The sequence below is a fragment of the Triturus cristatus genome, chromosome 4_2 (assembly GCF_964204655.1).
Source record: "Triturus cristatus chromosome 4_2, aTriCri1.1, whole genome shotgun sequence".
NCBI lineage: Eukaryota > Metazoa > Chordata > Amphibia > Caudata > Salamandridae > Triturus > Triturus cristatus.
The window spans coordinates 543,971,233-543,985,277 of NC_140586.1; the positions used below are offsets into that span (position 1 = coordinate 543,971,233).

At 41.9% G+C, this 14,045-nt stretch overlaps 1 protein-coding gene across 8 annotated transcripts in view; it reads right to left on the reverse strand.

Annotated features, from left to right (window-relative positions):
- Positions 1-12,917: 12,917 nt before the first annotated feature.
- The window catches only part of ZNF644 (zinc finger protein 644), a 580,031-nt gene continuing 578,903 nt past the window's right edge, over positions 12,918-14,045 (reverse strand). For all 8 annotated transcript variants that reach the window (XM_085602161.1, XM_085602154.1, XM_085602162.1 and 5 more), the window contains one exon: positions 12,918-13,359. In XM_085602161.1, coding sequence (XP_085458287.1) covers positions 13,170-13,359 — 190 coding nt within the window. In that variant the 3' untranslated portion in view covers positions 12,918-13,169. The remainder of the gene's footprint in view (positions 13,360-14,045) is intronic.

The window sequence follows — 14,045 nt, forward strand, 5'->3', positions numbered from 1 at the left end:
ACGTGATGAGGACCTGGGTTGCGAGTGACCCTAGGGCTTCAAGCTAGACTGATCCCTCTTTTTATATTAATCCACATAGTTTGGCTTTATGCTTCCTGATGGTCTCCAGGCCCCTCAGGGAGCATTTGCTACTGGACTTGCTTGTCAAGCTTCCTACCAAGGAAACATAGTCAAAGATCCTACAGATCTGCATCCAACATTAAACAAACTATCTCCAGTACTACTACCAATCTGGGATCAGTTCACGCAGCAGTACGGATAAGGCTACCTTACACATCGTAAACAATGTCCTCTTGACCACAGATGAAGATTACCCCTGCCTCCCAATACTGCTTGACCTCTCAGCCGCCTTTGACACAGTCGGCCATCCCATTCTCGTACACGGCCAGGACTCTCGAATGAGATTCACTACAATATCCTTCACTCTTTCTCCTTTCTTTGCAACCAATAACAATTCATTCACATGGACAGGTCCCTCATGGTCGTTATCACCTTCACAAATCCCTAGTGATTCACAGTCTCTCCAGAAATCTTCAACCTCGACATGAATCCCAGCTAGGTTCTCTACTCACAGATAGCATCAAGATTCACCAATATGCCGATGATACACAACTCTACTAAGTCTCCTGTGCTTCAAACATCGAATGCCTCAAACAATGTCTGCACATCATCAGACCTCGATGTCCAGCTGCTACCTAAAGCTCAACCCAACCAAGACAGAATTCCTGTTAGTTGCCAACAACAAATAAGAAACATTACTAACCTAGTTCAAAGGGTAAGGACTTTGACGGCTACCACCCCGACATTTCATTGAATGCCTAATCACTTGAGTTCATCCTGAACATCAATCTCACCCTCAAGGAACACATTGCCAAAACATTCAATGGCATCCTGGTACCACCTCTCTCTTCTAAAGAAGGTGAAACCATTTCTTCCAGAAAGTGACATCAGAACTGCTATTTAAGACCTTGTAGTCCAACATTGGCATGTGGTAACACCCAGCTCCATAGCCTCCCAGACTCCATATTGCCATCCCTTAAACCATCCTACATGCCACAGCATCTCTCATTCAGGGCCTGAAGAAATATAATGACATTACCCAGTTCCTGATGGAAGTCCACTGTCTCTGCTACAGCTGCATCATTTACAGAGCCATCACAATTGGCCCCAAGGCTTATCTTGTAGGCCAGTTCACCATCTCTGATGGCTTTCGGCACACATGCAGCCAGAACACCATCAAGCTGGAGACTAAGTATACAGAAAAATAGGCATTAGGCCTTTTCCATGTATACACCCAGGAACATTCCTGAATCCATCAGGACTTCCCCAGAGCCTGCTCCAATTTAGGAAAGAGCTGAAAACAATATTTCACTAAGCATTAACTGTCTACCACCTAGCTACCCATCCTATCACTCGTTGACTTTATACTTGTCCTTGACCCTGTACAACGTTCTGTTTCTTTTGCGTCGGTTTGCAGTATAGGAATACCATATACATACCACTAACTCTGACAGGGCATGGTTTAAAACCTGTAGATGAAATGCTCAGAAATGTTTAAGAAAAAGACAAGAGCACGATCCAAAACTGGGAGCAAAGCTACGGATCTGCATATAAGGGCATGGGAAAAGAGGAACTAACCTCAACACTCGGGTGTGGCGCCCACAAGTGACTCCATGTCATTCCATTCAGAGGTATTGAGGAGTCACCGCAAAAGCTGATGGAACGAACTGCTAGCCGGCAGGAGCTATGGTAAATATTTCTGGATGCTACAAAGTCTGACACCTGGGAGACTTCAAGACCAGAGCAATAATACATTAGAAAATGTATAGGCTAAAAACAGCTTTTTTGGCAGTCTGTTCAGCTGATTGATATTTGACATTTGGCAGTGTGTTACTTGGCATGACCCAAAAGCACCATGCTACTAAGAATGTTTCATTGTCACAGGCACTCTGAGATAGATTTTAGTTTTTTTAACCGAAACAATTTTTTCAATGCATTCTCTCAGTGTGTTGGTGACTTTTGGGACACTAAGTTTCAGGCTTTTAGTAAAGTTAAAAGAAGTTAAGAACTTCTAGTCCGAATCCTCATCAGAATCAGAACATTGTTGTGCCTGTATTAGTCCTGTCCATTTCATGCCTGAGGTTTTGTCACTGATTCTGAACTTTAATTCTAAGAAACTGACTTCACTGGAACTTGAACCCGATCCTTTCGCCAGGGTATTAGATAGTTTTTATTTTCATTTTTTTTTTTTAAATGTTTGCAAGCAGCACAAAAATGTCACAGATTATCCTGAGACCCAAATTTAATATATAATGTGAGCCTGGCCACAAGTACATATGGTGACACCTCATGCAGAACCTAAAAGGAGTTAGCTCGATAAACATTACCAAAACACGGTAAAAAGCACAGAAAGAATATTTACATTAACCACCATTCAATGACCTGTACAGATTATTTACTAGGTACTCCATACTTAACCAGTTTGGTGAGTTGGACGCCACAGTGGACGTGGGTGTCTGACGCTCCCGGCTGTCCTAGAACCCACCCACAGGGGAAGCGCTGGCATTCCTCCTGTGGGCTGCCGTTCCCGTTACCCCCACCTGGGATGGTAGCAGTAGCCCTTCCGCTGCCCCCTCCACGTGATCTAATAACATCAGTGAGCACCGTGCGCCGATGTCCTTGGGAGGAGGGGTTTTTGAACCAAAGAGGTATGAGAGGTCTCTTTGGATCATTCCTGGTGCACAATCATGCAAGGGGCCGCGATCGTGCAGCAGGAATGCCCACTAGACACCAGGCAGTTTTGTATTTTTTGGACATTGGGGGGAGTGGCCTCTTGGGCAAGGGTCTCTCTCCTTTATTGGGGTGAATATTTTGGCTGTTTCTGCCAGTGGGGGTAGATCAGCCTTATGTTTTTGGGTCTGTTTGCCCCCAAGGGGGGCAGAAGCCACTAGACATCAGGGTTTTATTCAATGCTGTCGTTGGGGAGTGGTCACTTGTGCAAGGGTTGCTCCCCTTTTATGGAGCGATTATTTTGGCCACTAGACACCAGGGATTTGTTTGTGATCAATTTCAGTGATGTGGGGGAGCGGCCCCTTGGGAAAGGTAGCTTCCCTTTGGGGAGAAATTATGCTAGCTGTTTCTGCCCCGCTTGGGGGCAGATCGGCCTAATGTTTTTGGGCCGGGGCAGAAGCCACTTGACACCAGGGATTTCTTTATTGTGATTAATTTTAGCGATCTGGCGAAGCAGCCCCTTGGGGAAGAAATTATGTTGGCTGTGTCTGCCCCCCTTGGGGCATATCGGCCTTATATTTTTAGGCCCATCTGCCCCCAAGGGGGCAGAAGCCACTAGACCCAGGGTATTTTTCAATGTAGTTGTTTGGGAGCAGCCCCTTGGGTGCAGGTTGCACCCCTTTATGGTATGATTATTTTGGCCTTTTCTGCCCCCTTGGGTAAAAAAAACATTGTTGTGGAATTTACTCCAAATGAGTATTATTGTAATTCGTTAATGCATTTTTTGTGAGTGGTGTCATAATTGCATCTTATTTAGTTTTTAGTTTGTGTTTCGAGTTTGAAATTCTTTTGGGATTTGTGCACGAGGTGTATTTGCGTTGTCTTAAGGGGTAATTTTCTTTTCTTTTTTAGTGGGATAATGTTGGTCCTTGCTGTTTCTGTGCAGAGTAGGTGGTGGTGAGTGTAGCTGTTTCTGGCAAGTGAGTGGTATCGTTTTGAAGTATGTAGGTCATTATGATAAAGCCACATTTTGTGGATTACTTATTTTACAAAGTGTTTGTTGTTCTTGACTTGTATGTCAAGTTACCTTTATTAGTAAGTATTATGGCTAGCCGCAGGATTACTGCTCAGCAGGTTGTTGGTATGCTTTTAAATTTTCCTCTGACCAGGCTTATGAGACAGAGTGCATCTGAGGCACAGGAGGAAGAGCAAGATTCTGGCAGTGGGTTTTCTGTCCACGTGGAATCATCCGATGATGAAGCTACTCTCAGGGCAGGCGAAGTGCCTGTTTTAGAGGAGGACACTGATGTGTTGATGGTGCATCAAGAGGCATCTGGATCGCAGCCTGGGCCTGCAAAGCTTCCCATTGGAAGTGCTGGACTCTGGGTTGATCCAAACATGGTGCAGCCGGTGTTGCCGGTCTTTAGTGGTGATGCAGGTTGTAGAGTGAATTGTGAACATTTTTTGCCTATACAGTTTTTTGAGTTGTTTATCGAGATGTATTTTTGGCTCAGATTGTTGAGCAGTATTTGAGGGACAACAGTGCCAGACGTAGGCCCTGCTCGAGAGCTACCCGGTGGACTCCCACAAATCTGGATGAGATTAAGAAGTTTTTGGGTTTAACTTTTTTGATGGACTTGATAAGGAAGCTGTCACTGTCTTCATATCGGTCTACCAGTCCCTTGATGGCAATAGCCATATTTCCTGCAATTATGAGTCGTGATCGGTATTTACTTTTGCTTTGGATGCTGCAGTTTGTTGACAATGATTTGGAGTTGCCAAAAGATCACCCTGATTGTGACCATCTTTTTAAGATTTGGCCTGTCCTTGATCACGTTGTAGATCGATTTTCAGGGATATATGCTCTAGGGTAAGAAATAGCTGTTCATGAGTCTTTGTCCTGTTCAAGTGCCGTTAGGTTTTTAGTCAGTACATTACTAGCAAGAGGGCACAATATGGAATTAAGATGCATATGTAGTCAGAGAGTAGGACAGACGATACAGAACACCGCCGCCAGACTCTTCCTCGGCATTCCCCGGCACGAACACATCAGCCAACACCTACGAAGACTCCACTGACTCCCCGTGGAGAAAAGGGTCACCTTCAAAATCCTCACCCATGCCTACAAATGCCTACACAACACCAGACCCAAATACCTCAACAACAGAATCAACTTTCACGTACCCAAAAGAAACCTCCCATCTTCCAACTTCGCACTGGCTGAAACCCCACGCATCTACAGAGCCAGAGCAGGAGGAAGATCCTTCTCTCACACTGCGGCCAAAACCTGGAACGAGCACCCGGTAGACATCAGACTCGCACCCTCCCTGAACACCTTCAGGAAGGCTCTCAAGATATGGCTCTTCGGCTAACGGACCTGCAAACACCCCCCCGCGCCTTGAGACCTTCACGGGTAAGTAGCGCACTTATCAACCCCTGATTGATTGATATGTCTATAATTTCGAGGGTGTACACTGGTAGGGATTCCACTATTGACACCCTGGTTGTCCATCGATTTGTGTGGGAACTTGGTAGAGGACTTTATAACAAAGGTCACCATTTGTACCTAGATAACTTCTACACTGCTGTGCAATTGTTTAAGGAATTGTTCAAAGTGGGCACTGTTGCTTGTGGCACAATCCGATCTAACCATAAAGGTTACCCAAAAGAGCTTGTTTGCAAAAAGCTTGAGAGGGGAAAGAACAGTGCCTTGCGTAGTGATGAACTGCTAGCTGGGAAATTTGTGGACAGGAGGGATATCTTCATGCTGACTACCATCCATGATAGAAGTACTTCACCTGTGACTGTTTGGGGTCAGGTTGCTGAAGTGCACAAGCCTGTGTGCATTGTAGACTACAATAAGCACATGGGTAGTGTAGATCAAGTAGATCAGAGGTTGGAACCTCACACTGCTGTTCGAAAGGCTTACATTTGGTATAAGAAGTTGGCCATTAGCAATTTTTAATACTTTTTCTGTGTTCAATGAGTTTTCTCCAGCGTCAAGGATGACTTTTGTTCAGTTTCAGGAGTCTGTGATAGGTAGCCTTGTTGAAGTGGAAGAGGCAAGTGTTCCTAGAGTTGGAGTGGAGGAGGATATGGCTAGATTGAAAGATCATCACTTTCCTGATTAAGTTCCTCCCATGACCCAAAAAGAAATCCCTGTAAGGGATGTAGAGTCTGTTTGTGAAGAGGTATGCGGCAGTAGATACATATGCATGGCGCTGATTGTCCTTCTAATCCTGGGTTGTGTGTACCCACATGTTCCAGACTATCGCATTCAAAAGAGTTTTTGGGAGCATCTGTGAGTCTAATAGTGAACTGCCTGGTCTGTATTGTTTTATATTTGTAGTTCTAATTCATTGCTGGTAGTATGATATATTTACTTAACACTGTTGTGCTTGTAGTTATACTATTGTATCTAGTGCCAACTGGTTTGTGTTTTCTTTCTTGTTATGCACGGTGTGCATGGACTGGCGGTTGGCTGGTGGTGTGCGTGGACTGGCGTTTAGCTGGCAGTGAACGCGGACTGGCGTTTGGCTGGCGGTGTGCATGGACTGGAGCTTGGCTGGCAGTGTGTGAGTAGTGACTTGCTGCTGGTCATTACACACACTGCTAGCCAAACACCACTGCATACATTACGTCAACCGCCAACTGATGTGATTGCTGTTAGCCATGTGGGAATTCAAAAGTGATGGGCCCTTGAATGGCGCTGTCTGTTGATGTGAATGTTGTAATTTGCTTTCCGTGTGGTGTGAATGGTCTTGTGTCACATATGAAAGGTGTGTGAATGGCCTGTAAAGAGGTTGGTGCCTTGCCGTGGCTTTCCAGCTCACAAGCTGGGAGTCATTGGTTCAGGTTTTTGACCTTTTAATTATTAACAGTGCATTTCCTTTTTGTGAAATCTCTTGTTCATAACATTTTAAGCTCTAAATCTTCACTCATCCTCGTGCGAAATCTAACCAGTATGTGTGTATATTTAAGGAATAGTTAGTTGTGAAGTGATATTTGCCTTTTCTGTCTCTCTTGCAGGGTGTACATTGTCTCTCCAGTGCCTGTTGATGTGTTTTAGAATTGTGCTGGGCCTGCGGCTGGTGGTGTGAACGTGTATGTCAAGTATGAAAGGTGTGTGAATGGCCTGTAAAGAGGGTGGCGCCTTGATGTAGCTTTACAGCTCACGAGCTGTAAATCATCTGTTCAGCTTTCAGCCTTTTGATTAACAGTGCATTTCCTTTTTATGAAATCTCCTGTTAATAAAATATACATTTTGAACCTTTCACTCATGCCAAATTCAACCAGTATGTGCGTGTATTTGAGGATCAGATGGATAGGCAGTAATATTTGTCTTTTCTTTCTCTGCCAAGGTGTAGTTTGTCTCTAGGGAATATCTACCAACTCTAGATATTTTTGTAAACTAAAAACAATGGTGAGTACGGGGTGGTGTGCCTCTCATGGATCCCAACAACTTTTCTTACCCACAATGCCATGCAAACCTCAAAATGTGACTATAGCCATACATTTTCCCTGCATTACTATGCGATAATCTTCTGGAATCAGAAAGATCACACTTTTCTTACCACCAAGCATTCTCCCAGGTATCCAGATAAAAATGATACCTCACTTGTGTGTGTGGCCTAAGTACTTGCAACATGGAAGGGCTCAAAACGTACTGTGGCGGCATCAAAATTATCCATCACAAAACAATCTTGTTTTGCAAGGGGGTCACCTGGGTTTTTGGCCCCGGGCTCGGCGACCATCTAGGGAAACCTACCAAACACAGACTTTTATGAAAACTAGACACACAGGAGATTCCAGGGAGGTATGGCTTGTGTGGATCCCCCAATGTTTTCTACCCAGATTTCCCTGCAGACCTCACATTTAACTGAAAAAACATGAATTTTTCTCACATTTATGTGTGGGAAAGTTCTGGGATCACAGGGCGGACACAAATGTCCTACCACCCAGCGTTCCCCCAGGTCTCCTAATAACAATATTATAGCCCAAAATATATTGTACAGACATCAAAATTACCTATCACAAAACGCCCTGGTTTTGAAAGGGGGACGGAGCCACCTCCTGGGATTTTGGCCCCGGGCTCGGCAGCCATCTAGATAAACTTACCAAACCCAGGCATTTCTAAAAACTAGATACCCTGGGGAGTCCAGGGAGTTATGGATTGCGTGTATGCCCCAACGTTTTCCTACCTAGAATCCCATGCAAACCTCAATTTGAGCTAAAAAAAAATCCCATTTCCCTCACATTTCTGTCTGGTATCACGGTGCCTGCACAAAGGTCCTACCACCCAACGTTCCTCTTGGTCTGCTGGTAAAAATGATACCTCATTTGTATGGATGTCCAATGCAGAGTTAGCCTAAAAACGCATATTAAAAAAAGAAAATAGTGCCTAGAGTTCGCCCTGTTATCCCCTCATACCCTATGTTTTTAGCTCTTCCAGTTGCAGGTCCTTGGCCCACCCACACAAGTGAGATCATTTCACTTGGGAGACCGAGGGGAACGCTGGGTGGTAGGTCCTTGGTTCCGGGGCAGTGATCCAGACAGAAATGTGAAGGAAATGTGTTTTTTTAAGCTAAATTTGAGGTTTGGAGGGGATTCTGGGTTGGAAAACGTTGGGAGATTCGTCAAGCCATACCTACCTGGACTTCTCCGGGTGTCTAATTTGCTAAAATGTCTGAGTTTGGTAGGTTTCCCTAGATGGCCGCCGAGCCCGGGCCCAAAACCCAGGTGACCCCCCCCCCCCTGGCACAACCAGGTTGTTTTATGATAGGTAATGTTGATGTCTCCACAATACGTGTTGGGCCCTTTCCTGCTGAGTGTACGTGGCCCACCCACACAAATGAAGTACCAATTTTAATCGGGAGACCTGGGGGAACTCTGGGTGGTAGGAAATTTGTTTCAGCCCGGTGATCCCAGAACTGTACCACACAAACATTAGAAAAATGTGCTTATTACAGCTAATTTTGAGGTTTGCAGGGGATTCTGGGTAGGAAATGAAGAGGGATCCACACAAGCCATACCTCAATGGACTCCCCCACGTGTCTAGCTTTTAGAAATGTCTAGGTTTGGTAGGTTCCCCTAGCTGGCCGCCGAGCCCGGGGAAAAGAACCCAGGTGACCCCCCCCCCCCCCCCAACCGGCAAAGCCAGTTTGTTTTAAGATATGTAATTTTGATGTCTCCACAATATGTTTTGGGCCCTTTCCTGCCGTGGGTACTTGGCCCACCCACACAAATTAAGAACCTTTTTTATCGGGAGACTTGGGGGAATGCTGGGTGAGTGGAAGTTTGTGGTTCCTCGCAGATTCCAGAACTTTCCATCACAGATATGTGAGGAACTTTTTTTTTCTTTTGACAAAGTGTTAGGTTAGCAGGTGATTCTGGGTAACAGAACCTGTTGAGAGCCACACAAGTCACCCCATACGGGATTTCCCTAAATGTCTAGTCTGCTAAAAATGTACAGGTTTGCTAGGCTTCCCTAGGTGCCTCCTGAGCTAGGGTCCAAACTACACAGCTAGGCACATTGTGAAAAAATTGTCAGTTTTGAGAGGAAAAATGTGATGTGGCTACGTTGCATTTTGGGCCATTTCCTGTCGCGGGCATTAAGCCTACCCAAACAAGTGAGGTACCATTTTTATCGGGAGACTGGGGGGAATGCTGGGTGCGTGGAAGTGTGTGGCGCACTACAGATATTAGAACTTTCCATCACAGAAATGTGAGGAAAATGTGTTTTTTTATTTTACAAAGTGTGAGGTTTGCAAGGGACTCTGGGCAACCAAACTTGCTGAGAGCCACACAAGTCACTCCACCCTGGACTCCCCAGAATGTCTAGTTTCCAAAAATGTACAGGTGCCAGCTGAGCTGGGGTCCAAAATCCAAAGTTAGGCACATTGCGAAAAAAGGGTCAGTTTTCGTTAGAAAAATGTGATATGTCCACGTTGAGTTTAGGGCCGTTTCCTGTCGCCGGCCCAACCCACAGAAGTGAAGTGCGATTTTTTAATCGGGAGACTTAAGGGAACACAGAATTGTAGAACAAGTGTTCTTACCAATTGACTTTCTATGCATTTCTGCCTTCCAAATGTAAGACAATGTGTAAAAAAGAAGTCAAATGTCATCGAATTCACATGCTAGTATGGGTACCCACAATTTCAAGGATGTGTAAATAACTACTGCTTCTAAACTCAATATTTTGTTCCCATTTTGGAAATAAATAGGTGTCCTTGATACCTATTTTTCGCTATTTATATTTTACCAAATCATTTGCTACATACCCGGTACGCAATGAAAACCCATTGTAAGGCGCAGCTCAGTTTTTGGCTGTGGGTACCTCGGGCTCTAGGTGAACCTACAAGTTCAATATATTACCACAACCAGAAGGGTTCAGCGGACGGAAGTGCATATTGCTTTAAAAAATCTGCAATACTTAGAAGAAGTTACAGGTGAAAATGTTGGTACAAACGGCTGTTTTTTTCAACTCAATTTCAATATTTTGTTATTTCAACTGTTAGTTTCAATAGGAAAACTTGATAGATCCTCATAAATGAGCCCTTGCTAAATCCAGAATTTTGTCTACTTTTGAGAAATGTATGACTTTCCAGGATCCAATATTGCTTTCACAACCGTTTCTACCACTAACTGAAAGGAGGTTGAAAGCACAAAAAAATAGTAAAAGTCCCAGTAAAACAACAAATCTGAGAAGAAAATGTAGATTTTCAGACATCTGCCCGTCCCTGAAGGCTGGGAAGATGGTGATTTCAGCACCACAAATCCTTTGTTGATACCATTTGCAGGAAACAAAAACAGACGCTTTCTTCTGCAGCACTTTTTCCCCATTAAAAATAAAACATCTGTATTTTGGATAATTTCTGGGTCCTTTCCAGGGAATCCACAAACCCTGGGTACCTTTAGAATCCTCAGGGTGATGGAAGAAGAGGGCACAAAACTGGTGTGGATACCTTATGTGGACAAAAAGTTACAGTGGCCTGAGCGAACTACCCCAAATAGCCAAAAACAGGCTTAGCATGGGGCTGGGGAAGGCCTAGCAGCGAAAGGGTTAAAGTGTCACGCATCTTGAGCACTGATAAAGCACGTCTTCTAATGTGGTCATTTGCTTTCTTATGCAATGGTGCCAATGTATTAAAAAGGTTTCTAATCAAACCCTGTTCCCTAGGGTTTCTCATAGCTTCCCGACGTTGCAGTTAATTTCAAACTTTGGTTGAGGAAATAACATCTAAAGATGACTAATATGCTGTATGGTAGACTGGACTTCTCGTTGATGGTCACACTGTATTCAACTGTAAAAACTCAAAAATGTTTATTTATAAGCTCAGCCACTATGTAATGGAGTAATGTAAAATATGTAAATCTAGATTACGTGCCAGGACGCTTACATTTTATCCCCTGAGCCACGACTTGACTTAAATTTCATTTTAAATTAATTATGCCGAGAGGACAGAACCACTTCGGGGAAATCACTACAAAAAATTGAAATGTCAGAAACCACACCCTCCAAAAACATTTCTTATCTTTATCTGAAGAAAAAAAGTTGGGGTGAAGCTGCATTCCTGTAAAAATTTTCTGAAGTGATCCAAGCTTACTCTTACGACTTAAAAGCAAATGAAGTACAGTAACACGCTGAAGACATCCACAGCTTAATCTTCAAAATGGGATAGCTTACTGTATTAAATACGCATTTTAATACTTTAACATTATGTTAAATAAATCAAGAATTCCCAGGGTCATGACCAAAAGTAATCAAAAGCATGTGGCCCTAGGCAAAGACTGAAAGCTGTAGAATATAAACCATTTCATACACTAACAAGCCATGACACTTTGATGGGGATGTGGCAAGGACGAAGACAATTCAGACTTAACAAGTAAAGAAACCTTTTCAATAAACATATTAGAATTTAAATTCAATAAAAGAGCTAAATTTTTCATATGTTACAAATGAGACTTAACATACACTGAAGTGACCTTTATGATTCTCATTTAAAAGTGCATCAAGGTATGGAGACATACCAACAAATGTTTACTAGGTTTAACAAGGTAAGCATATATTCTAACAAGTATTTTCAAATGTCCTTGATTTCACTGAAATCACCCTTTAGCTTAAAATAAAAGGGCCCTTTAGAATAAAAAATGATCATTATACGAACAAAGTTAACATTACATTAAAAGCAACATTAAAAAGTAAAAAAACTACTTGAGGCATTTAAAATGAATATTCACAATTTATCATGAGCAAAATTCCTGCACCACATTTCCCATCCTCACAACACATTTCAGTAATTCTGTACGTAGCCTCTTTTGCAAAAGCATAGTGTTACACAATCCCATACAAATAATCACATCCAGAACAGGTTCTAAAATTTAAACTGTAAACATTCTCTTCCTAAAATGAAAAAAACCCAAATGTCTTAAGTTTTTGAAAGTGAACAAATTAGAAACAAACAGCAAATGGGAAACCTAGGCAAGACAGTACAGACAGCAACACGTGTACAGCTTCATGGCATTTTAAAACAAAGTAGCAAAAGGGGAAACATTCTGTTTACGTTTACAAAAGATAAGGTAAAACACAAAAAACATGTTTGGAAATTAAGTTGCTTTTAAAATCTACCGAAATGTATTAAGATATATATATATATATATATATATCTTATATATATATATATATATATATATATATATATATATATATATATATATATATATATATATATATATATATATATATTATATTTCACAAAGGAGGTAGCATGAATGTGCCACTTTGTTGGTTGTGAGAATTTCAACTTGAGTGAAGACCTTCCTCTAACTGCACAGTTTCCAGTACTATGTACACTTTATTTAGAAATTTGTTTAACAAATCTTCTCTACTTTTTAGTACAAAAAAATGCATGGGATAAAAAACACATCTAAATAGAATATTATTAACTGCCCTAACTCAAAGAAACAGTCTTGAACTACGGAATACATGATTACTATGTAATGCCCCAAGTAATATGTACACTTTTGATTATCAGTTCCCAATATTGTACAAAACAGTAAATACACACAAACAAAATATATCGGACTTTAAGATGCATGTCATTTTTTGGAATAGCCAGGACATCAATTCCGGACACAATGCAAGTATGATAGCTTCTCTCTAAAATATGGCGAAGTACCAAGTACCATTGTGCAACAATTTTGAATGATCTTTATTAAATTATTACCTGGATGATGAACACTTTATAATTGGCCAAAGGGTATTTCGAACTATATAAAATATGTATTTAGATAACTTAGTACACAATTGGTGTTGATGTCTCCATTTCTAAATATTTTCTGCTTCAAAGTTTATAAACCGGTAACACTAACTTTTTAAAAATGTCCTCAAAAGGAGTTCAAACGAACAATCCATTAAAATGTGTTATGTAGAAATGTTTCTATGATGCTGCTTCTGCCATTAACAAAGAAAAAGATGTTTCAGAGATTGATGGAGGTTTGAGCATTGATGCAACTTCTACCATGCCAGCACCAGTCCGTGGCAGATTTGCATTGACAATGTGCCTCTGTAAATGCTTAATCCAATCTTCTTGAACAGATAATGGTCCTTTAAACACCAACCCACAAAATCTAGGTAAAATTGAAAATATAGGTTATTAACGAGAACATTCTGGAAAACTTAGCAGATATGAAATTTGTAATATGGCACAACCAAACTTTAAAATACAGTTATAATGTTCTACTGTCCAAATTCAAAGCAACAACATTAACATGTGAATTAATGATCTGAAATTAACTAAGTATAAAGTGAAGAGGAAGGCCATTTTCCAATCAAATCTAATGAAACTCGAAGTCTGGGACATATGTTGAAGGGCTATTTAAAGTCATTTGAAGCTCAGGATGGAAAATGTATAGATTGCAAATAGAGGGAAAAGAGTTTAGTTCAGCATAACAAATATGACTGTACTATAGCTTTGACATTGTGTTTAGCACAATCCAGTAAATCATTACTCTGGTGTACTGAGGTTGTCAGGCTCTACCACATTAAGCAAACCATATAAACTCATACAAGCACTTCCCTAATTCTTCCAAAGGAGAATCAGATGCAGGAGAAGAAGCAGGATCGTTTTATTGCCCACAAACCAAGTCCAATGGAAGACTTCTTAACCGTGCAGGGGAGTCACAGAAAAGCTAGCAAGGACTGGGTATGTTCTTGGGTATGTTCTTGGTACCCTACCAACTCCTACACCCATTCTCACCTGCAGTGAATACACCATTGAGATTTCACTAGAAGGCCGTTCTTCATAACATAATCT